At 37.5% G+C, this 26,404-nt stretch overlaps 2 protein-coding genes across 5 annotated transcripts in view; both read right to left on the reverse strand.

Moving 5' to 3' along the window:
- Nucleotides 1-26,404, reverse strand: part of RLN1 (relaxin 1) — a 60,704-nt gene that overhangs the window by 20,507 nt on the left and 13,793 nt on the right. The gene's annotated exons all lie outside the window — the stretch shown is intronic.
- The window catches only part of PLGRKT (plasminogen receptor with a C-terminal lysine), a 40,246-nt gene continuing 15,327 nt past the window's right edge, over nucleotides 1,486-26,404 (reverse strand). For all 4 annotated transcript variants that reach the window (XM_014860727.3, XM_014860729.3, XM_070495477.1 and 1 more), the window contains 3 exons: nucleotides 6,352-6,482; nucleotides 5,266-5,375; nucleotides 1,486-1,950 (listed from right to left, as the gene is read on the reverse strand). In XM_014860727.3, coding sequence (XP_014716213.1) covers nucleotides 1,829-1,950; nucleotides 5,266-5,375; nucleotides 6,352-6,482 — 363 coding nt within the window. In that variant the 3' untranslated portion in view covers nucleotides 1,486-1,828. The remainder of the gene's footprint in view (nucleotides 1,951-5,265; nucleotides 5,376-6,351; nucleotides 6,483-26,404) is intronic.

The following is a 26,404-nucleotide window of genomic DNA, read 5'->3' on the forward strand; positions in this document are numbered from 1 at the left end:
CCCAAGGCCAGAGCCTTAGTTCAGGCCCTGATCAATACTCAGGTGGACCAGTGCAGTTCTTCATTGACTGGGGTCTGGGATCTTCGCCCTCTAAGGGAGTAATCCCTGTAAAATCCAAGTGCAGATTGTTTCACACTCATCACCCTCAGGATAGAATGCAAACTCCTTGGTGTTACACCCAATGCCCTCCAGGAGTAGAGCTGTCCCTCCAGGATAATTTCTTAACAAGTCTCCCAGGAGAGGAACTCCTTGCCCCAGGCAAACTGAATGACCAGCAGCAAATCCCCTGGACTGGGCACGCATGGTCTGGCATTTAATCAATCTCCTTCTTCTGCTCAGGATGCCTTTCCTCTTCACCTCCTCGTCTTCATGGAGAACTTCAGTGCATCCTTCAAGACGTGGCCCAAGTTTCTCTACAACTATAATTGTATCAAAACCATTTGTTGATATGTCCTCAGCTACTTGAGGGTAGCAGCCAAGGTATTCATGTTTATTTCCCCTCTTCAGATTTCATCTCCTAATCCTCTATCTGGTCTTCTTTCTGTTCTTCAGCTATGTGAAGTCTCCGAGCTTTTCCTCTGGCTACTCCCTTTGCCTGGAAATCCCTTCCCTGTCCCCAAACTTACTGTTCTCAGAAGTGGCTCATTCATCATTCAGGTCTCAGCTCAAATGTCACCTCTGCAGAGAGGCAGTCTCTACTGTCCCAGATCTAAAGTAGTCCCCCTCCCAACAACCTTCCAAACATTCTCTTATTATCCTGTTTCATTTCTACTGAAGTATTTGTCACCATCAGAAATGATCTTGTTTATCTCTGTGTTTATTTGTTCCTCTCCCCTGTTCTCTCATTCCTCACTAGAAGATATTCCTCTGCCCGGCATGCAGTGTCCTTGTCTACATTCATTCATGTAGTCCTAGTGCTTACAACAGTTCTTGACACGTAGTAGGTATCAATCAATGTCTTTGGGATTAGTGGATTATATGTAGGATTTGTAATTCTAAGAATGGGTATAAATAGGATTATTTTATGAGTATAGGTCTCCTGACGAGTGGAGATAAAAAGGTGAGCATGCTAATCAACCTCCCCCTCCTTCCCATCTCTTTAGCAACTATGCCCTGAGTCATTATTTGAATATTTTTACGTTTTGTCTTTCACAGCTGTCTTTATTTGTCAAGAATGTGTTAAGGCCTAACTTTCTCAAGGCCTTTTAGACCATAGACACTGGAGCCAAACTATCTAGGTTCAAGTCCCAGTTCTGTCCATATGTGACCTTAGGCAAGTAATTCAACCTCTCTGTGCCTCAGTTTCCACATTCCTAAATTGGTGCCTGCCTCATGGGATTGTTGGGATGATTACAAGAATATATGCAAAACACTCAGAACAGTGCCTGGCCAAAGTACGTGCAATATATATGTTAGTCATTAATATTAGTTGTTTTCTATCATGTGGAGACAGGACACAATCGACAAAGCAAAAATAGAAGGAGTAACTGTGGAAGATGAATGTAATGGGGAAAGCAGGTTTGACAGAGAAATGAGAGCAGCAGGACATTTGCTTCCAGGAATTCAAAACAATACAGTTTATTAATTTTACATTTAGATATTTGTAACACACACATGTAGGAAATCTGAGAGTTATTTAGAGTACCTCCATGATTTTGTGTTGAATGTTATAAATTTTATTTTAAAATAGTTTAACAAAACTCATCTTGCATTTTAATTTTTTAAAATAAAACCCATTATATCAAAGTCTTGAGCATTTAAAAAATTGTAAAAGCCATGATTCAAGTCAACAATTCTTTGTTTTGATATTTCGTGGGTAAACATGATTTCATTTGTCTATGAAGAATTTACTCTGTTCTCTTCTGGCTTTTTCAAGGCTTTCAAAAGTGATCATTCCTTTTGGCAGCTGCAACTTACTCTTTTCTGTTTCCAGTATGTTCTCAGCTTCACCTTAAATAAAGTACAGAAATATGCAAGGTGAAAAAGGGGTCTTTGGTGTTTTGTGAGAAGGCCTAATTACAGGGATAGGCTGTAACACTGTGTGGAGGCATGTCCCTAAATCTCACAGTAAAATATTTCACTCCTTGTCCTCAAGGTCATTCTTTCCTTTGCGAGGAAAGGAATTCTGAATATTCAAAGAGGGATACATCAGATGCCATAGATTTTATTTGAAGAAGACAGCATTTTAAAATGTAGAAGAGAAAGAATACCAAGTAATACTTTTTTCCCTGAAGGAAAGTCAGGATGATAAATATTAGTTGTGTTTGGAGGGGTTTGGTGTGGAGAAACCACATATAGTCCTTCCTATTGCCCCTTAATATGTCACAAATGACACGAGAGAAAATAAAGTTTATTAAAAATTCTAATTTTTCAGGAAAGCGAATCTTTGACCTGAAACCACTTATAAATACCCAAAATAATATTAAATGTTCTTTAGTCTGTATACATACACATACATACATATACACATTTTTATAAACAATTCCTCTTTCAAATAACAGTTAGTAATTTTATGGCCCAGTGACATTTGCCAACTTTTATTGTTAAAGACTGATTAATAGACTTTTTAAAAATTATAATACACATTGTTAACATTCCATAAGACTTCCTTGGGAATGAAGGCAAAAGTTTTCCTTAAGTACTGCTCTTTTGGCACATAATTAATTTGTACTCCAAACGCAACAGGACAGGCTACAATTTTCAAATTATAAGAACATTTCAATCATCTGCAAATGTCTTTTTTGGCCTCAGTCTTAAATAGTAATAAAAATCATTATAAATTGTATATAATTAGGCAGGCCTTTGATGACAGACCACATGTTTCAATGTGAGGATGCCTCGCACATGGCAAATTCTCTGTATGTGTTTACAGAATGCCTCATGATAAATTCAGTCAAACAAGGATTGTATTTTGGGGTTATCACTAGTTAACAGGGCTCAGTGTTATAACCTAAACTTTCTAATATGGCAAGTTTCCTGGTGTATTCTAAAGTTGTATTTTTTTTAACAGGAAATTCCCACAAGGTGCTTGAAAGTTTAAAATTTTATATTCTGTAAACTCTGATGGACCTGTAATAAAACTACTTCAGAAATATACAATCAAAATGCTCCTAGAAAATAAATTTGCTCTCCATTAGTAATATGTTCAAGTGAATGCTATATAATAGAGTTGAAATTTCTTAATACTACATATTAACTTTCATGGGGCGCACTGAATTCTAATGTCCAGATAAACAACGAGACATAGGTGAGCTAAGATTAATGAGTTCTTAAGCAGATGAGTAATGTGAAACTGAGCAGGTTATTGAAATGAGTTTTAACATTAGTAAATCAGTTGTGTACAGTTAGTTTACAGCTTAAAGTGAGATTGTACTCCAACAGTTAACTTGTAGAACAGGGTTTTTGAATTTAGAATACACTTTCCCATAGTAATAATGCTATACATCAGTTTCTAGGCCATCAACAAAAAACTGTTTAGCCTGCAATATAGCTGAACTATGATATCAATAATGCCTGACTCCAAAGGACATTTTAGCATAGTTTCTATGTGGAAAGTGTGTTTCCATTTTCAAACGAGAACTTTTAAGAATATATAACCCTTCATCTCCCTAGGCCTGGGAATGAGATGTTCTACTTCCTACTTCCCAATACCTGCAGAGGAGACTGCACCTCCTCCTTTCCCATAACAAACAGAGCTTTAGGGATAGTGATGGGCCCACTGCCCAGGAGAGATCAGGATGGCAAAAAAAAAAAAAGGCTTGGGAAAGTACTGTTTGCAATATGCTCTGGGTTGAAGGCTTGAGAAGTAGGGACACAGGGATCCTCATGAGAGTGTAGCTCCCAGAGAAGTGGTGGGAATTTGGAGGACATGGGTATCCTAGACTAATGGAAAAATTTATCTTCCTGGGACAGGAATAGCTTGAGTGGCAGCTGTGCTATTTTCTAGGGCAATAAGAGCCAGAGTTCTATGAGAGCAGCATGGTGCTGATAAATATTTAACAACTAGCTCTTCGGAAACAAAAAAGTATGTAAGTTTATTATGTACCTAAGTTTATTATAAATTTTACTTATATAAAATATATGTACACACAATTTATAAATATACTTTATCATAAATTCCATATAGCAAATTGATTCTCACAGAATGTTTTCATTGATTTTTGCTGAACTCTTGTCCAGAGCCAATCTATAGCTGCAGCTGATGAGAGAATATAATTCCAACATGAATGATGGTTGGTGTTTTCATTTACATTAGTGAGTAGGACAAAAGTGAAACAATGACATATGTTGGAACTTTAACTTGTTTGAGAATGGTGTGAATAACTTTGCTGAATCAGATAATTTTTAAATGTTGGAAGAATATTTCCTCATTTTTTTATGTTATTCACAATGTAATGGCTACAGACACAACAAACTTTTAAGCATAATTTGCATTATTAACATTTTCTTTAGCACTTCCTTAAGTCTAGACTATGCGTTGGCAAATTTTCTTAAAGGGCCAGACAGTAAATATTTTAAGCTTGTGGGGTCTTATGTCTCTGTTGCAATGACTTGGCTGTGTCATGGTAATGGGAAAATAGACAATTCATAAATGAATGGGCATGTCTGTGTTCCAATAAAAATTTATTTCCAAAAACATATGGCCAATCCACAGGGCTTAGTTTGCCAAACCATGGTCTAGACAATCAACAAAATAGTAAGTCAAGCCTTGATTTGGCATTTGGGGATTCCACAGGTGTAAATACTCCCACCATGACCAACGTCAAGCTACCAATGGGATGAGACTGAAGTCAAAGTTGTATCTGTATTTTATTGTGTCTGTATATTATACCCACATTTCTACCCTACAAATACAATAGATATACTTAAGAATATAAAGATAGATAACTTAAGCATATAGATAATAGTAAAATAATTAGAAACTAATAAGTTCTGAGTATTTATTACAAGTTTTTTAAAATATAATTTAATGTAATTTATTTTTTGTAATTTATTTAATTGTAAGTTTATATAATTTAATTTTTAATAAGGACTGCATTTAACAGCCAGCTTACAAAATTCCTGAAAATTTGACAATCAGTTGTTGTGAGCTGGTATGAGCTGGCTCAAACATACCACTGTGTGAGAGGGAGCAGAAATGTCGGTCATTGGAGGCTCAGGGAGAAGGTCTTGTCAGAATCTTCATAAGTCAAGGGGTCATACGGAAGGGATCCTTAAACCAGAAAATGAATCAGAAATAGAGACTCTGGTTTATCAAAGACTTACCTTTCATTCTTTGTAGAAGAGTTCCATAGCCCAAATCATACTGGTAGGTAAGGACAAAGCCTAATGGAACAATAGGGAAGAGAAAGGCTGGCTTCTTCCTTTTTAGTGCTCTGGTTCAAGAACAAAAAAGAATGAATATCAAGAATAACCTATAAATACAAATCTCCACACTTGATGAAAAAAAATTTACTTCCTTTTTGGAAGAATGTCCTCCATTTCAGAAGTTACATAATTCATTTGAGTTTTATCTGGAAATAGAATCTCCTTAGCCATAACCCCTCACCAGATTCTGCAATTTTCAAGGGCATGATCTTTGACTTGCTCATGTTTATTTGATGTTGAGGCTCAGATTACTCATTTTAAAAATGGTTAAGTATTGATATCTACCCCTTAGGGATTGTGGAGATAAATTTGTAGAGGCTTCCTTCTATCTTGTCAAGTCAGTCCTCTCAACTTATAAAAATGGAGAAAAGGACAGAAGAAATCTAAGAAACTAAAGGCAGAATTAACCATATGATTTCACTTATATGTGGTGGGTAAAAAATAAAACGAACAAACAAAATAAAACAGAAACCGACTCATAGATACAGAGAACAATCTGGTGTTTGCCAGAGGGGAGGGGTGTAGGGGGTGAGCTAAATAGGTGAAGGGGATTAAGAGGTACAAAATGCCAGTTATAAAATAAATAAGTCACAGAGATGTAATGTACAGCATAGAGAATATAGTAACAATGTTGTAATAACTTTGTGTGGTGACAGATAGTAACCAGACATATCATGATGGTCATCTTTAACGTATAAAAATACCGAGTCACTGTACACCTGAAACAAATATAATACTGCATGTCAATTATACTTCAGTTTTTTAAAGATGGAGAGCAAATATCAAAACAGGAAAAAAAGGGCAGAATTAACTACTACTACCTTGGTTCTACGGAGTTACCTCCAAGGACTAAGCTATGAGGTTACTTTGTTTACATATACTCTAGTTGGATGAAGTCCTATCTTGATCAACTTAATGTGATAATGGCAAAGACAGAAAGAAATAAATTATTTGAGAAAATTTCAAAGTAAATAGCAAACATACCCAGCTGTTAAAGAGATGGCTGCAATGCCAAAAAATGTTCCAAAATATTTGAGAAATTCCCGGGACCAAGCAATCTGCATGGCCATTTGTCTTTCCCTCATTTCATTCTGCATTGTTAGCTGCCTTTCCAGCTGAGGACAAAACAAATGAAAAGTGTGGTTACTCACCTGTGCATCTGAGCACAGCTGATATTCTGCTTTTCCAGTGGATTTTCATCTTCAATCACTTTGATTCATCTTTTTTTTTTTTTTTAATTTCAACAGACTTTGACTAAAGTCTCTCTGGACAGCTATCCCCAACTGCCACTTTGGCGGTGAAATTTTCCTAGAATATGTACAGAATACATGCAATATTCTTTTTCTGCATCCTGAGTTCTTGAATGCACCTGGTTTGGAGCTTTTATCCAAACCTAAATTATATGTCCAGTCTATTATATCATATATGACGCAAGACCTATGTGCCTTTAAATGCAGGTACATATTATTGGCCTTTTTCACAACTTGTATTCTAATCATTTTTCCCTCCAAATCCATTCAACTCCAAGTTGAAATTAATTTGGAGTATCAGGTCCATATCATACCATGATATGATGGTAGAGGGGTATTATTTTGAAACATTAATAGAGATTGTTTTTTTCCCTACAATTTTCTTGTTGGCTCAAGTCCTTCACCACTTTAGTCAGTGCCTTTCACTGCTTTGGAGCAGAAAGCAGATACAGCCCAGAACAAAGAAGGAGACTGGATGTTTGAATGGATTTTTAGAAAACACACAACAGAAGCAATAGTCTGAAAGCCCAAGCCCATTATTTTGAGAAAGTCAGATTCTTGAGAAAGAAAAGTTGTTGTTTTTTAAATTCTAAAATCTTGGCACTGTGTATCATTAGCAAAGCATAGAGGATAGCAAGTATAGAATGAATGATGCAAACCATAGGATGTGGAAGAATGAGTAAAAGTGTGACTCAGTTTTCTCTACATGCCTTCTTTCTGCTGTGGGAAGGAACTGGGAGAGGAATGTGAGATTTTAGATATAAATATGGGGTTTGGCTCCTTGGTCCCTCTTGGGGGTTGAAGCCCCAGGGGATGTGGTGGTCTTGGGATTTAGAGATCCCCAGACAGAAAGCACTTCTAGGAGAGGCAGCTAAAGTAGAGCACAAATGGTTGCAGGGCAGATCCAGGCTTAGAGCAGGCTTGAGAGAGGCCAACCCAGTCTCTCTCAGCTGCCAAGGGGTGTGGAGAAAGTCTGCAAGGTTCCCATGTCAACCTGGAGAGGGGCAAAGAAGGTAGCTGAGAATTTAAAGCAGGTGGCTTACCAGAGAGTCACCAAAGCCTAGGGCCTGGTGTCCTCATAACAGACACTTGGGTAGAGACTATCAGCCAAGGGCTGGGTGAGGAAGGTGGCTAGATCTCAGAGGATCAGCAGCACCCCAGAGCACAGAAGTAATGGTCAAGCCAGCCTGAAACATTGTCAAAGGCCCTCAGAGCAAATCACCTGACATTATCCAGGGTGATGAAACAGAAAACAATGGCAGAAAAACCTCCTCCAACCAGATACTCCTCGATGCCTATGCCATCTGAGATCACCTGGACCCAAACCTAGACTGGTCCAGGAAAAAATGGACAGAGAAAGGGAGGAAGTCAAGCTGAATTTAACTCTATCCACAAAGAAGTAAGTTTTAAACTAGAAGTAATTGAGTCACTTTGACTTGTCAAAATTAAATTTGCCCTCAGCAGTAGCAATTAAAATTCATTTTGAGTTCAGTTAGAGAATAAAAAATAGTGTTTTTGCATACATGATCATTTAGCATGTGAAATTCATCCTTGCCATATTACTTACTCAAAAAACTTACATGACAGTTCATAGTATCCCCCCAAAGTAATGTAGATGCATCAATTAATTATGTGTGTTGTTATCAAAAGCCATCTAATCCAATCATGACACAGATGAACCCAAGATCAGTAGTTCTGAAACTTAGCAGAACATTATGAGCATCTGGGGAGTTTTCCAAAGTCCCAATGCCCAGGCCTATACCTTAGACTAATTGAACCAGGAGGGATGATGGAACCAGGATCTGGAGGTGGGACCAGTCATCAGTATTTTTTAAAGGTTGCCAGGTAATTCTGGTGTGCGGCTAGGATTGAGAACCACTGCCTGAGATGAAAGAACTCACCACCTAGGTTCTTTCCCAACAAGGACCAAGCTGAAATACAAGTCTGAAAATTGATCTTCTGGGAACTCTCAAAAGATTGTGAACAGGAGGTTTTTTAAGGGTGGTAGAACTAATCTGTTGGTACTATCGTGGTGGGTACATGACATTCTGCATTTGTATAAACCTTTAAAACTTTACAGCACAAAAAGTGAACCTTACTGTACGCAAATTTTACAAATCAGCCAGAAGGTCAGGGGATCCATAGGATGGAATGTGGACTGTGACAAAATAATCTATAAATGTATGACATAACTTCACTGAAGGAAGTGGAGGAAAAGGAACTGATCTAACTTTGGAAAATGATATTTTGACTGGAAACTATAAAACTAAAGACAAAAGGATTGGTAAAGTTATTTCTAACGGGGTACACGTTAACAATTCTGAAACTGATTTACATGTAAACTGGAGATGAACAAACAAATAAATAGATGGCAGATGGTTGGAGTCAGGCTTCTTACTATTAGAGAGGGAGATTACAAAAAAGCAAGGGGAAAAGACTAGAATGAACCATGTTGTATTGGATTAGAGTCAGTGACATCAGTATGGAATTGTGTTTAGCTTATTACAGATACAGGTGGACAAAGATAAAATTATAGATATGGATGTATACATGGGTTAGTGTAAGTACCTATATTTCCTAGCTCTGTCCACTGAGAGGGCATAGAGGTGATGACACCCTTGTAGCAATGAGCACACTCAGCACCCAGATTTTGGTTTCTACTTCTACTCTCCAATGAAAGGATTCAGAGTCCTTGGAGAAATGGCTGACCTAAGACTGAGACAGGAAATGAGCTAGAATATCTTGTAGTGCCAGAAAGAAATGCTCAAAAAAAAAAAAAAAAATGATGGAGTATGTCAAAGGGACACAGGAGCCAACCCAAAAGAGCTCCCAATGGCCAAATTTGGGACATTTTGAGCAGCAAAATATACAATACAGTATTGGATTGCAACCCAAAGTGTAAAATAAATATCCATGAGTCCATACTGATATAAATGGAGGAGACAAATATCCTGTAAAGAATTCAAAATCATTTGTGTAGATACTCCCCTGCCACCTTCAAGGAGGTAGGGTTTAATTCTCACCCCTTAATGGTGGGCTTTGCTTAGTTACTTGCTTCCAAGGAGTAGAGTATGAGAGGGTAAGGGGAGGGAGGGGGAAGGAACATTACAGTGGAGAAACCTGGCAAACACTACCTTGACTAAGTGAGCAAGGTTAACATCATCAGTGATGAGACATGTTGATAGCATGTACCCTTGATATAATGTGATGAGAAGGGAACTTCGCTGCTGTGTTCTTCCACCCCAAAACCCATAAACCCAATCTAACCAGGAGACAAACCCAAACTGAGGGACAATTTACAAAATACCTGACCAGTATTCCTCAAAACTCTCAAGGTCATCAAAAACATGGAACTTCTGAGAAACTGTCACATTCCATAGCAAGCAAAGGAGACAAGAAGACTAAATGTAATGTGGCATCCTAGATGGAATTCTGGGACAGAATAATTAGGGGAAAACTAATGAAATTTGAATATGAATTTTATTTAATAGTAATATACCAATGTTTGTTTCTTAGTTGTGGCAACTGTACTATGGTAATGTAAGATATTAACTGCAGAGTACGCTAAGCGTAGGGTATTCAGGAACTCTGTACTTGTTTTCCATAAATCTAAAACTATTCTAAAATTTAAGTTTATTTTAAGAAATGATTATGAACAAATCTTATATTCTGGCTCTCTACTCTCCTATTGATTAGAATAGAGGCAATCATCTCCATATATCACAGATAAATTGTAAAAATCAGCCAGATTGAGTATCTGCAATAAACTCTGAGTCTAGAGTTAAAAAAAAAAGATCTCTGCAGACTGTCTCGATGGCCAAAAACTCCTGACAAAGGACAGCATTGTGCTGTAATGTTAATTATCAATTAAAATTATTAATTACCCCATACTTCATAAAATTGTGTTTAAAGTCAGAGGTCTAGAGCCAAATACATTTTAAAGTTCAAATTAATTAATAAATTTTATTACCAAACTTTTTCAATAGCCATGAAGTGATAATTATATGAATATAATTATTAATTTGCCAATAATAGGCATTATTTAACTAAATGTACATTCAGTTTTACACTTCTTTCCCAAATATTGACACTAATAACAAATAAGAGCACAAGAGAACATGTACAGTTTCCTTAACAGTCTTTAACCCAAATCATAAATATAAAATTTTGTCCTATTTTAAAAGAACTTTAGACCTTTTTACAATAATAATTTTCCTATCTCTGTTACTTTTGATATTGCTTTACAGAACAATTTGAAATTAAAACGCTCCTGATTATGAGTTCAGACTCTGATGATCTTATAGGCGTATCTGATACTAGCTTAACAATTACAGAACCACAGTTTATTTTGGAGAATATAATAAAAGGAAGCCAGCTTACTAAAAATAATTGTACATAGTAGGAGAAATCACATTCATAAAGCTGTTACATCTGACCTTTCCTGTGTATTTTAATTCTTCAATTTCCTTGTTTAAAAAATATTAAGGGTAGCCACAAAATTACTGATCTCAGTAATTTGTCAATCTCTTGAGTTTCAGGGAGCACAATTTTGTAAAGGCCCACAGACCACTTAATACAAGTTTCCCCTTAATACAATAATAAAATGATTAAATTTCACTTGAACATATAAAATATTTTCAGAGAACAAAGAAGGCAATGTTTTTATTTGGAGACTTTCCTATTTTTGAGAAATAATTAGGCCAACTTTGAGAAAAAACCAGTTTACTTCTGTGTTTTTGGTTTCCAACAGTCTTTTAATTTATTCATAATATATTCACATGCAATAGAAAAGTTATCTTTTCATTTGCTTAATTGTGCAATGCCAAAAAGTTATTCTATGTGTCCTGCCACAAAAGAGTTTTGTTTTTATCAGAAATGAGAATATTTTATATTTGTCTATGGCTTTGTTAAATTAACAGAGATATTATTGATACCTTAAACTAAAAACAAAATCAGAATTTCAGGTAAACAAAACATAAACTGAGATCGTTAAAATAAAGCAACCATAATGAAAGCTGTGACAAGTGGCATTTAACTTTAACTTGCTCTATAGGTATTTTAAGTGCTCAACATCCGTTAAGTAGTTTGGGAAGAATCTAGAAGGAGAAATGAGTAGTAAATTGAAGCTGAAAAAAAAAGCCCATTTTTTTTAAATCAGTGACATGAAAATAATTTAATGTAAACAAAATTATAGTATTATTCAGAAGATTAAAAGCTTTGGTTATAGCATCTTTTTACATATCTTCCAATAAAGATTATAACACAATTAAATCCATTCTTACTCTCAGATGTATGTAAACAATAAGATCACGCTAAGGAAAAAATAAGAATTCTGGTTTGGCAAAAACCCTTTATATTAAGTTATGGATTCCAAAATATATGGACTTTCCCCAAGAAGAGCAGAAGATGCCAACAAGATGAACAGAGCCTGGGAAAGAACAAAAGACCAATGACCTTCTCAACTATTATCTAAAATTCCTTAAAGACACAGCTTCTAACAGTGTCTGGTATATTATAAGCACTATTAACTGAAGTTGAAGACAATTTCAGAACTTTAATAGAAACAATAAGGGTATTTTCTTTTATCCTGGATTTCCTCATTTTAAAGAGTACTTATTTCTTAGTTTGATAGTTATATTCTACTATGTCAGTCTTAACTGTGCACAAAGCTAAGGCCGCTATTCTACAACACTTACACCCGAGAATCTTAGAACCAAGATATGCTTCAAAAAATAAAATCAGAAAATTCTTAAGAAATTGCAAGATGCTTGTTTCTCACTTTATTGTGGCAGCTGACACACTAATAATAGTAATAATGTGGCCCACCATGTTCTAAGTGCAGTACTATTTTACACATGTTGGCTTTCTCCCCAAATCCTATGAGGTTGGTCTATGAGTTGAAGACAATGGAAGCCACTCTGACTAGTAGTTTAAAGATTTTATTTTTCCTTTTTCTCCCCACCCCGCTGGTACGAAGCCCCCTGGTGTATATTTTTAGTTGTGGGTCCTTCTAGTTGTGGCCTGTGGCATGCCACCTCCGCGTGGCTTGATGAGCAGTGCCATGTCCACGCCCAGGATCCGAACTGGTGAAACCCAGGGCCACTGAAGCTGAGCACGCGAACTTAACCCCTTGGTCACGGGGCCGGCCCCCCAACTAAGTAGTTTAAACAGAAAAAGAATTATTGCAGGGTATTTGGCAGCTTAAGATTTTCTGGGAGAGCCATGAAAGTTAATTTGAATTCTACCCTATCAGGAGCAACATAGCTAAGAGAAATGCTCAGCCAGAACATGGGACTCTTTTAGGTGTACCCCACAGCCACTGCCTTCTACCACGGATGCTCAGGACCAAATACTGAAACTCCACCTCCACCACTCCTAAAATACCAGTCACTTTCACTACAGTGGTTACAAGAAGACCCAATGTCTTCTTGAAGCTTTACACTGCTCATGTTTACCTCTCAAGTCTCCTTCAAACATGCCTGGTTGGCAGAAGTAGGTCAGATGTGAAACCCAGCTGCAAGGGAATCTGGGAAATTTGCCTTTGGCTTTCCAGCCTCTGTTTACAGGCAAGCACACTATAAGGGATTGGAATGGAAGTTGAGCAATCCAGTAATAATACCTGCCACAGAAGGTTTTATCTCAGTTTACAGTTAAGTAAACTAAGGATCAGAATTTGAGCGATTTTTCCCTGTGGTCACAGTTATTAAATGGCAGATCTGGGATTCAGACCCAGGGTTGCCTGTTCCAAAACCCAAACTTGCAGTCTAAGAACACTTGCAGTAATCAAGTCAACATGGAAAGTAGGGATGAAGTGGACAGGGTATGTGATTACCATCTGAAAAGTCTTTACCTTTCTGTATAATTAATGCAAGAATCTTAGAATGACACTGCATAATGAACTCTAAATTGACCTGGGGTACAGACTGACCTGAATTATTCTGTTTAAATCTCTTTGAAAGAGCCTCTACACTCACTGTCTCCAATTTCTCACCAGCATTTCATGCCCCCATCCCTATAGCGATTTCAGTGACCACTGCTCTCTGATTGTGAGCTTCCCAAGGCCCCTGTGGCCTCTTCCTCATTGCCATATCTAATTCCTCAGAGAACTGGGAACAACCACCACATCCAAACAATGACCATGGCCTTCAGACAACTTTCTAAACATTTCTTGAGATGTGGACTCCCCTACCCTCTTGCACAAATGTGGGTTTGGGGCTCTAGGCCAATGGCCCTGGGAGAAAAGAGAGCTAGCCTATGGCTCTATAAGGAAACTAATATCTGTTCTCAAGGTGGGAGCAGAACAGAAAGCTAAGCAAGTTCTGAAAGGTCAAGACCTGCTCCCCTTCCACAATGAGAAACAAAGGGAAAAGGCAACTCCTAAGAACAGAAGAGCACTAGAGCCTGTTCCAGAGAAGGTCCTTCAAGTCCTATCTTTGTTTACTTTTCCCAGAATTTCCTTTTAAGCTATCTCCTCTTGGTCTTAGATCCTGGTGATATCATCACTTTCCAGGCTTCAACTACAACCTCTTGCTGATGACATCAGAGCTCTAAAGTTCCATCCTGGAGCTCTACTCAGTGGTAGATCATATTTCCAGCTGTATTCTAGGCATCTCCACTGGAAGAAGGATCGCCAAGTCTTACCAAAATATCCCTGCATATCTGTTGAATCCACTCTCCTTCCTGCTGTCCCTGCTCCAGCTCCAGCTCAGATCATCACTATCCATCAACAAAGGCACTGCATTACTGCCAATCTGTGTTCTCTCTTCCTAGTTTCTTCTCCTTCAATCCGTTTTTTATACTGCTCTTTTTATACTTAGATTCCTGTCTCAAAAGTGACCTCATGGTACTTTCCTGCTTAAAAACTTTCTTTGGGTCTTTAACTCCTAGACATGACATGGCCTTTAAAAATCCTATTCCAATTCACCTCTTAGGGTTCACGTCCTGCCAGTCTTCCCCTAGACCCCAGCCACCCCAGTCCTCAACCAGGCCAGGCATGTTCACCTTTCCACATCTTTTGGCTTTATGGAAAGAGACAGAGTTTGGAGTCACATAGGCTGGGTTCAAATTCCAATTCTGTCACTTACTTGCTATGTGATTGTGGGCAAATCCTCTAAATCTCTTGACTTCAATTTCTCTATCTCTAGGAGCAACATAGCTAGCCTACAGGGTTGTTCTGCTAAATAAGATGGCATATTTGCAAGGGACTGATGTACTGCAGGCATTGGTATGTATTATCCCCTTTGTCTTGCTTTTCCTTCTTGTCTCCTATCCCCAGTGGTTACCTAGACTTAGAGCCTTTTTCCTTCACTTTCTTCCCTCTCTCTTTCTTGGAGAGTTCACCTGTTTTCCTGACTTCAAAATTTCTCCTTGCTGAAGATCTCCACCTCTCTATCTAAAGCCCCATCTACTCACTGGAGCAATGCCAGCTGCAGAGAGCTGACTTGCATTCCTGGCACTACCCTGAATTCAACACGCCCTACACTGCGATCATTTCCTCTAACCAGCGCCCCGCCTATTCCTTGTATTCCTCAGAGGCTCCATGATTCTCCCAGAGGAATGAAAACTTTGGTTTCATCTTCAACTTACTCCTCTTCTTAATCCTCCAAGTACCTAGTTAGTTCAGAAATTCCACCAACTTTTCTTTCGAAATACACCCTTTTCTCTATTCTTGCTGCCTCCCCTGAAATCCAAGTCCTTATCACCTCAGACCTTGGCTACTGCAATAGTCCAATGCTAGCCTTATATATCTAGCCTGTGATATATGTCTATTAACAAAAGCATTATGGCCCAGAAGTTAATACTGTAGACACTGGGGCCAGACTGTCTGCATTTGAAGCCTGGTTCCACCACTCACAAGCTGTGTGGCTTTTGGTGAATTCTTGTATCTCTCTGTGCCTCAGTTTTCTTAGCAGTAAAATGAGGCAAATGACGGTACTCACCTTAAAGGATTTTTGTAAGGATTAAATGAACAAATACATGCAAAGGTCTTAGGGCAGAGCTTTAATAAAGGTTCAAAAAAAGTTAGTTACTATTATTTGCCTAGAAAATAGACATAAAACTGTAAGATTGGTTATTTTAAAATGTCAATCCTGCTCCTATTGCTCCCCTGCTTGAAAACATCCAATGCTTCTGTTTTCTGCCACACCAAGTATAAACGCTCTGCTCAGCTTTCCAGGCCCTCCGTATCATCTCCATGCCCCAGGACAACCTCATTTTCTGTTGTGGCCCTTCCCAGCTTTGGTCAGCCTGGCCTCCTGCTGTTTTCCAGATGTGGCTCCATCTGTCTCTTCCCAGCCCTGTGACCTCAGACAAGTTACAGCATGTCTTATGTTTCCATTTTCCCATCTGTAAAATGGGGATAAGAACAGTACCTACATCATGGGTTTATATTTTTTACGAGACTAAAAAGAACTTATGTATATAGAGCATCTTCCTAACATGCCTGTGGTTGTTGGGGGAGAAGATGCTTATATGGGAAGAGTAGCAGCAGTTCTACATAGTGTCAATCAGAAATACATTTCTATAAATCTTGAAGCCTATAAAGGTAAAAATATGTTTCAAGAGAAAAAGACAAGATTTCTACAGACATTAATATAGTATTCCTAAAAGCTACCCTTACTGGTTATTGAGTCATTTGCTTCTTATAACAGTCTGTTTGGCAGGTATTACCTAATATCCCCATTTTTCCAGATGAGGAAACTGGTGGTAAGAATGGTTAGGTAACTTGCCACTGCCTGTAGTTCTAGTATGTACTGGGTATTTCCTTTACCTCTTAGATGAAGAAACTGTAGCCCAAAAAGGTTATGAGGTACATGCAAGTTTGTAGAATGAGTTGTTGGCAGGACTAGAACTGAATTTCCTTCTCTGGACTGCTAATCCAATGTTCTCTCAATAAAACCAATCTTCCTTAATATTTATTTTCAGATAAAAAGTCATGTTGTTTATTTAGTGATAGAAAAATATGTTTTATATAACACGTTTAGTTTATTACAAATGTAACTTATTCCAACAATAGTCAATAACTTCCTCACAGAATGTACTTTAAATGTTATAATACCTGGTTACAAATAGAGCTACAATCTACCAAAAATTAGTCTAGCACTTTAATTTTTGTCAGTTGATGAGAATAGGCCAAAAAATAAAAACAACAACTAAAAACCAGAAACACTACATTTTCAGCAATATTGAGGAATCAGCTGTTCATATTTAAGTGCATTTTCCAGAGAACTGAAATATACTCCTTTAAGCAAGAAAACTTACAAAAGAATTCTACTATTTTAATAGACACTTGTCTAAAAGCTATAATATACTGCTGCCTTCATAATTGAATATAGCAAATCGATGTTGCTTGATTGCTTATTTATTTATGAATTTAGTTTGTTGTTATATATCCTTCTTTGGAGGAAACTTCTTTTCACAAAGACATAGAGTCATCATTAGCTCTCCTGTGCTGTAATGCAGCAGTGCTGTCAGAGTTCACCAGGTGGTCCCAGGCCTCTGTCCACTTTCTGTCTCCTCCTCTATCAAGCTGTTATGTTTCACTTTTAGCAGTAAATCCTCTTCTAAGCAACAAACTCCCCTGACTTCCCTTTCTTCTCACTCTCCCTCTCATTCTCTCTCGATGATCTAGTGCTTTTAATTGTCTAGTGGCAGTAAGAGAACAAAGTTTGTTAGAACCTTGTATAAAATAAAAACACATAAGTTCCTAATGAGGACCTGAAAGTCAGGGGCTTCCTATGAGTATGTTGCATGACTTTCAGAACACGGCCTTGTCATAATTACTTGATTCTTTTGTCTTTAAGTATTTCTTCTTGCTTCCTCATCATGTTCCAGATAAGAGGTTGTCATATATATCACTTTGGTCCAAAGAGCTGTCATTATAGTCAAAATAAAATATTGTTTATACCTCTTATAATAATAGCCAGAAAATGTGTAAAGTACTTATTTTCAGAATACAAGCTAAGGCAAAAGAGAAGTAAAACAAAAGAAAACAAAAAGACAAAACTAAACCCCACTGAATACAACTATGATCATGTAGAATGTTCTTTGATTAGTTTCCCTTCTGTCTTCTCAATGAGTTGTGCTTCTGATCCTACATTTCAATATCTTCATGGAATCCTGAAAAATAAACGTTTTTATCCAAAAAAGTACTTTTGTACTTTCATGTGGTTTTATTACATTCAGAAATGTTCTAAATATAAAATAATTCTCCAAAAATGCTTCAGAAGATAAAGGAATCAAGTAAGAGGGTTTAAAAGGCTATGTTGAGCAAAGGCCCTCCCACCTGGTTGAAGGAAATTTTTTAAAACTTTGCTTGACAAGCTGATTCTAAAATTTCCTTTGAGGAGAAAATATGCTTCAACATGGATGCACGTCAAAAATATTATGCTAAGTGAAAGAAGCTAGACACAAAAGACCACATATTGTATGATTCCATTTATGTAAAATGTCAAGAAAAGGCAAATCTATGGAGACAGAAAGTACATTAGTGATTTCCTGAGTATGAGGTGGGGATCAAAGATTTACTGTAAATGAGCACAAAGGAATTTTTGAGGATGATGGAAATGTTCTAAAACTGGATTATGGTGATGGTTGTATAACCCTATAAATGTACCAAAAATCATTGACTTGTACCCTTAAAATGGGTGGAATTTTATACTATGTAAATTGTACCTCAACAAAGGTGTTTAGAAAAATAGAAGTGGAACAGGGTACCCTTTTGGCATCCTTAATGATAGGTAAGTAACAGCATGTGTTTATTTTAAATCATTATAAAAAGTAAGGAAGATTTGTGGTGACATATTTGTCTGGCCACACAGTTATTCCTGGGTCTTAACAAAGTCTTTGATGTTCCACTCTTAATACTTGTTCAAAAACATCCAGACCACTTGCTAAGGAATAATTCTATTCAGACTTTATAAATAATTTTATAATAAAACATTCCATCTTTATATTGATCGAAGAGGGAAGGAAAGACTGTTTAGCATTACTGTATGTATTCCTTTTTATAAATAATTACTTTTAAGCTTCATAGTCCATACTTTTTCGATTCTCATACTAAAACACACCACCAAAATTTTTCTTGCAGGGGTAGGAGATGGGGAAGATATTGGATTTTTTTTCTGTAAATGTTTCTATTCTTCTCTTCAAGCTTTCTTATCCCTGATACTAATATCACTCTCCCTAGGTATTAGAGCTTACTTTCTCTAAAGAGATGAAATCTATACCACAGTGAATTTTTGGTCAAGAGAGTGGTTAAACTGATCTGTCTTCCTTTAAAACATTGCTCAAATGTCAGCCCATCACCAGTTTTTGCAAAGTATTTTGGGAGCTCAGGTTTGATGGTTGTTAATCTGGAGATTTTTTTATTTAGAAGAAAATACATTTCTACAGTAGCTAAAATCAGAATCGAGTCAAGACTATAAAGTTAATCTAGTCATATGATAATTGCTAATAGGAAGAATTCATGGGGTGGGTCATCTAATTCTAATTAAATTTAGGCAGGACTTTAAATTAGAAATTTCTTATTTAAAACTGATTTCAATATAAAAACAAAAGTAGATTCTGGAAAGAATTCATTATTTAGTTATCCATTTCTGGGAAATAATACTTCTGATATTCATGTTCACATGTAATTTCAAAAATAAAATATCATTTCACTATTATAAGAAAATAACCATTAATTCCTAAAAAGGACAAAAACTAGTTATTTTTACATTCTGTCCTGTTCTGATTTTTATGAGTCTAAGAGTGCTACAGAAAGGTGAGCCTGACCCAGCCATAACCAATAAATCTTAGATTTACTGCTGTTTAATCCCTGTAGGGACAACTCATTCCTTCTTCAATACAATAATGCTCAATAAAAACCCAAACTAGGCACAGAAAGGGATAGGTCAAAATAAGAAACATAAACATAAGTGCAATTAGAGTTTTATGTCATAAAATTTCCTTTTATAATCCTCCTGAATGTTTTTTCTTAGTAAGAAAGAGGTACATTTTTTTATTAAGGGCTGTTTATTTACACTGATTTTTTTTTCCTTTTGCTGAAAACTAAAGCCTAATTTGATAGTACCGACAAGAAAGCCAAGATATGAAGCATTAAAAACAATAGTGGCTCAGTATTGACCTCGTGGGTGGTGGTGGGGAGCACAGAAAATATAGCATGGTGGAAAGGGAAAGACATGCTCTTTCATGAATGATACTGGCATCATTGACTCTCAGTCTGGTGTCTTCTTCCAGAAAGGTGAGCCTGACCCAGCCATAACCAATAAATCTTAGATTTACTGCTGTTTAATCCCTGTAGGGACAACTCATTCCTGAAGGAAAAGATGAACAGATTTTATACATTAAAAATGAAAAATTTAGGGCCAGCCCGGTGCCACAGCAGTTAAGTTTATGCACTCCACTTCAGCAGCCTAGCATTCACCACTTTGGATCCCAGGTGGAGAGCTACCACCACTCATCAAGCCATGCTGTGGCAGCATCCCACATATAAAGTAGAGGAAGATGGGCATGGATGTTAGCTCAGGGTTAATCTTCTTTAAAAATAAATAAATAAATAAAACAGACTCAGGGGAGGATCTCTCTGCCTATAAGGATGCTGGAGAAGCTCTAAGCTTGGGGAAATAATTAAATAACTACCTCTGTAATTATAGTGGTACCCCTCCCCTCCAACACACAGAGAGAGGTGGCAGTGTTTGTCCCTAGTCAAATTTTCTCCCAAGAGGAAAATCTCTTGGAGGAAACTCCTTTGCTAGGGGATAGAATCAGAGAGAAGAGGTAATACTGAGGCAATTCTGGACTTCAATAACAGACAGACAAGGAGGAAAGAAAAAAGAGAAGGTAGGTTTACTTAGGTCTGAATATGACACCATGATTCACCCCAAAGTAAATCTGTGTCCTTTGGCAGTCTTAAGCCTGCTTCTTGCTCATCCACCCTAAAGCGAAGCTTTTCTGTTGGCACGTTGCCCATTCCAGAAAGCCCACAGACTGCAGAGGAAATCTATGCCAACTACTTAGATTAATCAACGTACTTCTTCATCACATGTATGAACAGGCACCCAAGGGCTACCAGACATTTGAGGACAATCAACAGAGAAGGATCAAGGTGCATAAAGAGAACACCTGGATGGGAGATAAAAGAGATAATATGGGACAGAAGAAAACAAAGTAGTCCACATGATTAGAACTTCTTTCTCTATTCATGGATGTGTCTCTGAAGAGAAACTGCCTCCATGGTTTCTCTAGCTGGCTTACTGTTTTAGATTCCATTGGGGTAGCTCTCAGAGAGGGTGATGACATTGCATACAACACCAATCAATCTCACAATTATAGTGTTGAGCAAAAGGAGCCAGATACAGAAGAGTACAAACCATAGGAGTCCAGTGATGTTAAGATCAAAATCAAACACAAAACTATTCTGCGCTGTTGGGAGTCAGGATAGTGACTATCCTCAAATGGGGGGAAGTGACAGCAAGGGGTTGGAATGTGGCTTAAGAGGTATGGTCAGTCTGTGAAAATTAATTGAGCTGTACACTTTAACATTGATAAAAGCTATATACAATGAATCAAGAAGCCATAACAGTTAAGAACCTTTTATACATTAGACAATATATCATTAGAATGTATAAACAAAAATATTGCAAAAACAAGGAAAATTTTACAAATTGTAAATAATAATGGTAGGATTTAACCACTTCTTTCAGAAATTGATAGCTCTAACAGGAGAAAATGTAGGAATATTGAAGATTTGAGCAATTAAATTAACAAGCTTAATTATGTGTATATGTATATACCCAATAAACATAGAAAAATATTATTTATATAAATATTCAGGGAACATTGTATTATACTACAATAAAATATCTCAATAAATTCCCCTAGGCAGAAATCACATAGACTATATATTTTTTTACTACGGTGCAGTAAAAGTAGAAATTAAAACATATGGATAATGATTGTCTATCTATAAGAATTCAGGAAAATAAATTGAAAAACTGCTAGAATCGACAAGATAATTTAGCAGGATGGCCAAATATAAGATCATATAAGATCAATATACAAAAATTTAAAATTTTCTATATGTCAGAAACCATTAAAAATTATTCACAGTATTATAAATACTATACAATACCTAGGAATAAATCCCAATCAGAATCCTATCAGGAATTACTTTAGTGAACTTGACAAATGCATTGTAAAATTTACTTAGAGGAAGCATATGCCAGAAAAGACAATTTTGAAAACTGTCTTACCTGCCAGACATCCAAAGTTACTACAGAGGTGTACTGTACATTATGATAGACTCTAGCAATATGTGCATATTTAAGTTGAAGTTAATTAAAATTAAATAAAATTAAAAATTCAGTGTCTCAGATGCACTAGTCACATTTTACGTGCTCAATACCCACATGTGGAGATATATATATCTGTGTGTGTATATGTATATAAATACCTACAAACACTTTCTCTCAGCCTATCACATACATATATATATATAAAGTCAGGAGAAGAAACTGCTGACCAGGTCCTGGCTACACAGCCTCTCAGTTGTGAGCATGTCTCGGATGTCTAAGGAACAGCAAAATGACTGGTGTGGCCAGAGTGGCATGAGGAGTGAGCAAGGGAGAAGGGGGTAGAAGACGAGGTCAGAGAGGTGATGGTGAAGGGACAGATCGCCAAGGACAGTGCTTCTCAAACTTTAATGTGCATGGGAATCACCTGGGGGATTTGTTAAAAGCAGGTTTTGATTCAATAGGACTGGGAGGACACATGATCCTGTATTTCAAAGAGCTCCAATGTCAGTGTTTTCAGAAAATGGACCACATTTGAGCACAAGAGTATAGGGTCTTGTAGGCCCTTGCTAGAACTTTAGCTTTTACTCTAAGGAAGATGGGAAACTGCTGGAGGATTTTGAGCAAGACGTTGTGTGATTTGACATTTCAACGAATCAGTCTGACTTTTAAGAATATCATGTACTCAAGAGAGATGAGCATATTTGTTTACCACTCATAGCAGTGTTATTCGTAATAGTCCCAAACTGGAACTAACCCAAATATCCACCAACACTAGAATGGATAAACAAATTATGGTATATTCATATAGAGTAATACAAAAAACCATGGAAAAAGAATACTACAAGCAACAAAATACATAAATCTCACAGACATAATATTGAATGAAAAAAAAGACACAAAAGAGTACATGCTCATGATCCTTTATACATGAAGCCTTAAAATGGGCAAAACTAACTTACAAGGATATAAGTCTGGATAGTGGTTGCCTTTAGCAGTGGGAGAGGCAGGAGCAAGACTCCTGGGGACTGGAAACATTCTATATACTGATCTGGGTTGTAGTTATACAGGGAAAACATACATAGAAATTCAGAGAGCTATACATGGAAGATTTGTGCACCTCACTATGTCCATGATATACTTCAACATAAGAAGAAAAGAAAAAGTGTAGGGAGCAAGGGTGAAAACAGGGGGAGCAGTTAGGAGATTGTAGCACTAATCCAGGCAGAAGATGGCAGTTTGGAGCAGAGTAATAGCAGTGGAAGTGGTAAGAAGTGGTTGGATTCTGAATATGTCTGGAATTTAGAGCTGAAAATGATTTTCTGATGGACTGTATAAAGGGGTAAGAGAAAAAGAAAAGAGTAAGAGGTGATCTCAGGTTTGTAGCCTGAGCACAGCATGGTGGTGCCATTTACAGAGTTGGGGAAATCTGCAGGATGAGCAGATTTGATGGATGAGAATGGGATCAGATGGGATGAGAATGAGAAATGGTGATTTGGACATGTTAGTTTGAGATGTTTATGGACATCCAGGTGAATATGTTAAGTAGGCAGTTTGATATATCAGTCTATAGTTATGACTGTAGTCTGGGCTAGAAATATAAATTTGAAGTCATCAGTTATACAGGTGGTATTTGAAATTATGAGACTGGACAAGATCCTCTAGGATGGGTATGGATGGAGAAGAGAAGACAACTGTGATCTGAGCTAGGGCCACTCCAGGAATATGTAGGAGTCAGGGAGAAGAGGAGGCAAAGGAGACTGAGATGGTGTGGTCAGGCAAGTAGGAGGAGAACAAAGAAGTGTGGTTTCCCAGAAAGCAACTAAGGATTGTATTTCAAGAAGGGAGTGATCAGTGATCAACTAAGTTGAGAGTTGTTGAGAAGTTGAGTGAGATGAAGACCTTGATATTGATTAGACATTGATTAGTAAATATCTGAAACTGTGCCCGTCACAAAGTAAGCACTCAAATATCATAGGCTATATGAAGAATATCATGGAGAATATACATTAAAACCTATAGTAAATTCATTGTTCTTGGCAAGAGATCATATCTTTGCAGTGAAGCAAATAAAAGTTCTTCAGAAAGTAGCTCACTCTTCCACTCTTTCCCCCGACTTTTGAGGTTTGGGATTAAAATAAGCAGGTATAGAGAATCTTCTCCACATTTGGACAGCCCTAGGCAACTAGCCTAGCTTTCAGTCACTCCTGGCCCTAAAGATCAGAGAAATGAAGTGTTTTCTTGGCCTGTTCTATAGTTTATAAAGACTGCCCAAACTTGCGATGAACTGTTTCTTTCTGGGGAAATAGGACCGCCACTTATTCAACCTCCCTGTGCTTCAATTTCCTCATCTACAAAATGGGAATGATAATAGTGCCAATCCCATAGTATGTAATGAGGATTAAGCTGTTAATATATACAAAGAGCTTAGGATGGTACTTGGCACATGGTAAGTGCTAAATAAGCATAAGATGTTTGTTATTTTATCGTAGTGATATGAATGTGCTCCATCTAAAGACCACCAGGAGCACACCTATCATCAAAAAAGTAGGGTTTATTAACGTAGTGCAGCGAAGAAGACACACACCATGGGGAACCGTGGGGCATCTCAGTAATGGTATTAGAAACGACTTACAAGGTATGGACTTGTGCTAGGTGATTTAGGGGAAGATTTAAAGACCATCTGGACTCAGTGCTGTCAGGAAGTGGGAGTAATTCCATGATTGGATCTTTTAAGTCTTCTTATCTAGAAGGTAGAAGGAACCAAGCAGGTGTAAGTGGTATATAGTAAAGATGCTGCAGCACTCATAATTAGTCAGCATGTGGGGAGACTTGGTCACTTCTGTAGTTTGAACAATGTTCACGTCTTTGTCTGTTTTCTGACATGATTACAGAGTGGTCTTGTCTCATGGTGGTGATCTGTGAAATTGCTTATGTTCCACAGGAGAACACCGTGGCCCAGCTGATAGTGCCAGGTCCTAGCTTTCAGGGGTGCGTTGTTATTTCTCAGTCTGTATAAAATGCCATGTACTTTAAGGGGGTGATTAAAAGACTCTGGGGAGACTTTCACAGTTTCCTCTGACAACATCTGAGTAATGAATCATCAAGGAGGACCTGGGGAGGTGGGCAGAGAGGGTAAACTGATCTAGGAAAAGTCTGATTGCTTAGTCCTAGGTATGCCCATCATCTCTTCTTTGCAGATGATCCACTCTCTGGAAGCTGTCAGAAAGGGATAGAAATTTAGTGGATTTCCAGAGAGGAAATAGGAAGTGACAAGAGTTTGCTTCTGGTTCTTGGAGGGTAGAGATCTTGGCATGGACTCCAGGATAAAATGTCATTCTCCTTGGTGACCTAAAGCCATTACGAAGCTGAAGTGGAGAAACTTCACAGTAGGTGAAATTGACCTTCCCTGAAGGACAAGGCCCATGGGAGCTCCCAGCCAGAATGTACATTAGGAAAACTGAACTGCCAAAGAGAACTACCAAGGAGGTGTGAGGAGCACTCCTGGGGGCTGAAATGTAAAACACCCAGGAATGTTGGTGTAGTGTGGCCAGAAGCACTAGGAAGGTATCTTTTGGGTCAGATATTCACTGAGGAACTCAGTGGAATCAGAGGGAACCAATGCAGGCTCTCTAGAAGGTTCTGAAACCCTGGTGCCAGCCCTTGTCTGCCTCAGGGCTAGGAAGACGAGTTTTTTTTGTTTGGAATTCTAGCAATTGCCCACTCTGTACCTAGTTAAGTCCTTGTTTATATTTTGTTTGCCTTGGTCCCTATTTTGTAAAATTTTTTGTAATTTTGTTTTACAAAATTATTTACAAAATTGACAAAAAAATTTTTAAATTGTAAAAATATTTTGTAAAATTATCCAGCAAAACCATGAGACTGCTGAGGGGAGATCTGGATGTGTTGACAGAATTGATCAAGGCAGCCTGATGCTGGACCAATTTCAGAATCCAAAAGATCACAGGAGAGGCCAAACAGCAGCCTTAAGCAGAGAGGGTCAAAGAGGCAAGCTGTGGGGCCTGGAGACTCTCCCTCCTAGGCTCTGTCGCCACAGCGTCCCAGGGCAGAATGCAAATATTCTTACATCATTCTCATCTTTCCTCTACAATGTTTATTCTTTGTGGCATTCCATAACTCACCAAATTAAGTTGGGGTTTGTGGCTTTGGAGTCAGAGAGATCCAGACTTTCAACTCAGTCTCCTGTGGGTATTAGCTGTCTGATCTCAAACACGGAACTCTACACTGCAGTTTCCTCAACGTATAAAATGCAGCCAGTAACACCTACCTTGCAAAGCTATTGTGAGACTTAGAGATGATATTGGTAAAAAGGCAAGCCCAGGATGTAGAAAACAAAGGATGGTGATGGACAGTCAAACCTACATCTATGCTGCCTTCCACATTTCACATCATGTGGGAACATTTGGGGGAAAAATTTTTTAAATGTCTTTGGAATTAAAAAAATGACTAAATCTCAAAAAAAAAAAAAGCTCT

The sequence above is a fragment of the Equus asinus genome, chromosome 23 (genome assembly GCF_041296235.1).
Source record: "Equus asinus isolate D_3611 breed Donkey chromosome 23, EquAss-T2T_v2, whole genome shotgun sequence".
Lineage (NCBI taxonomy): Eukaryota > Metazoa > Chordata > Mammalia > Perissodactyla > Equidae > Equus > Equus asinus.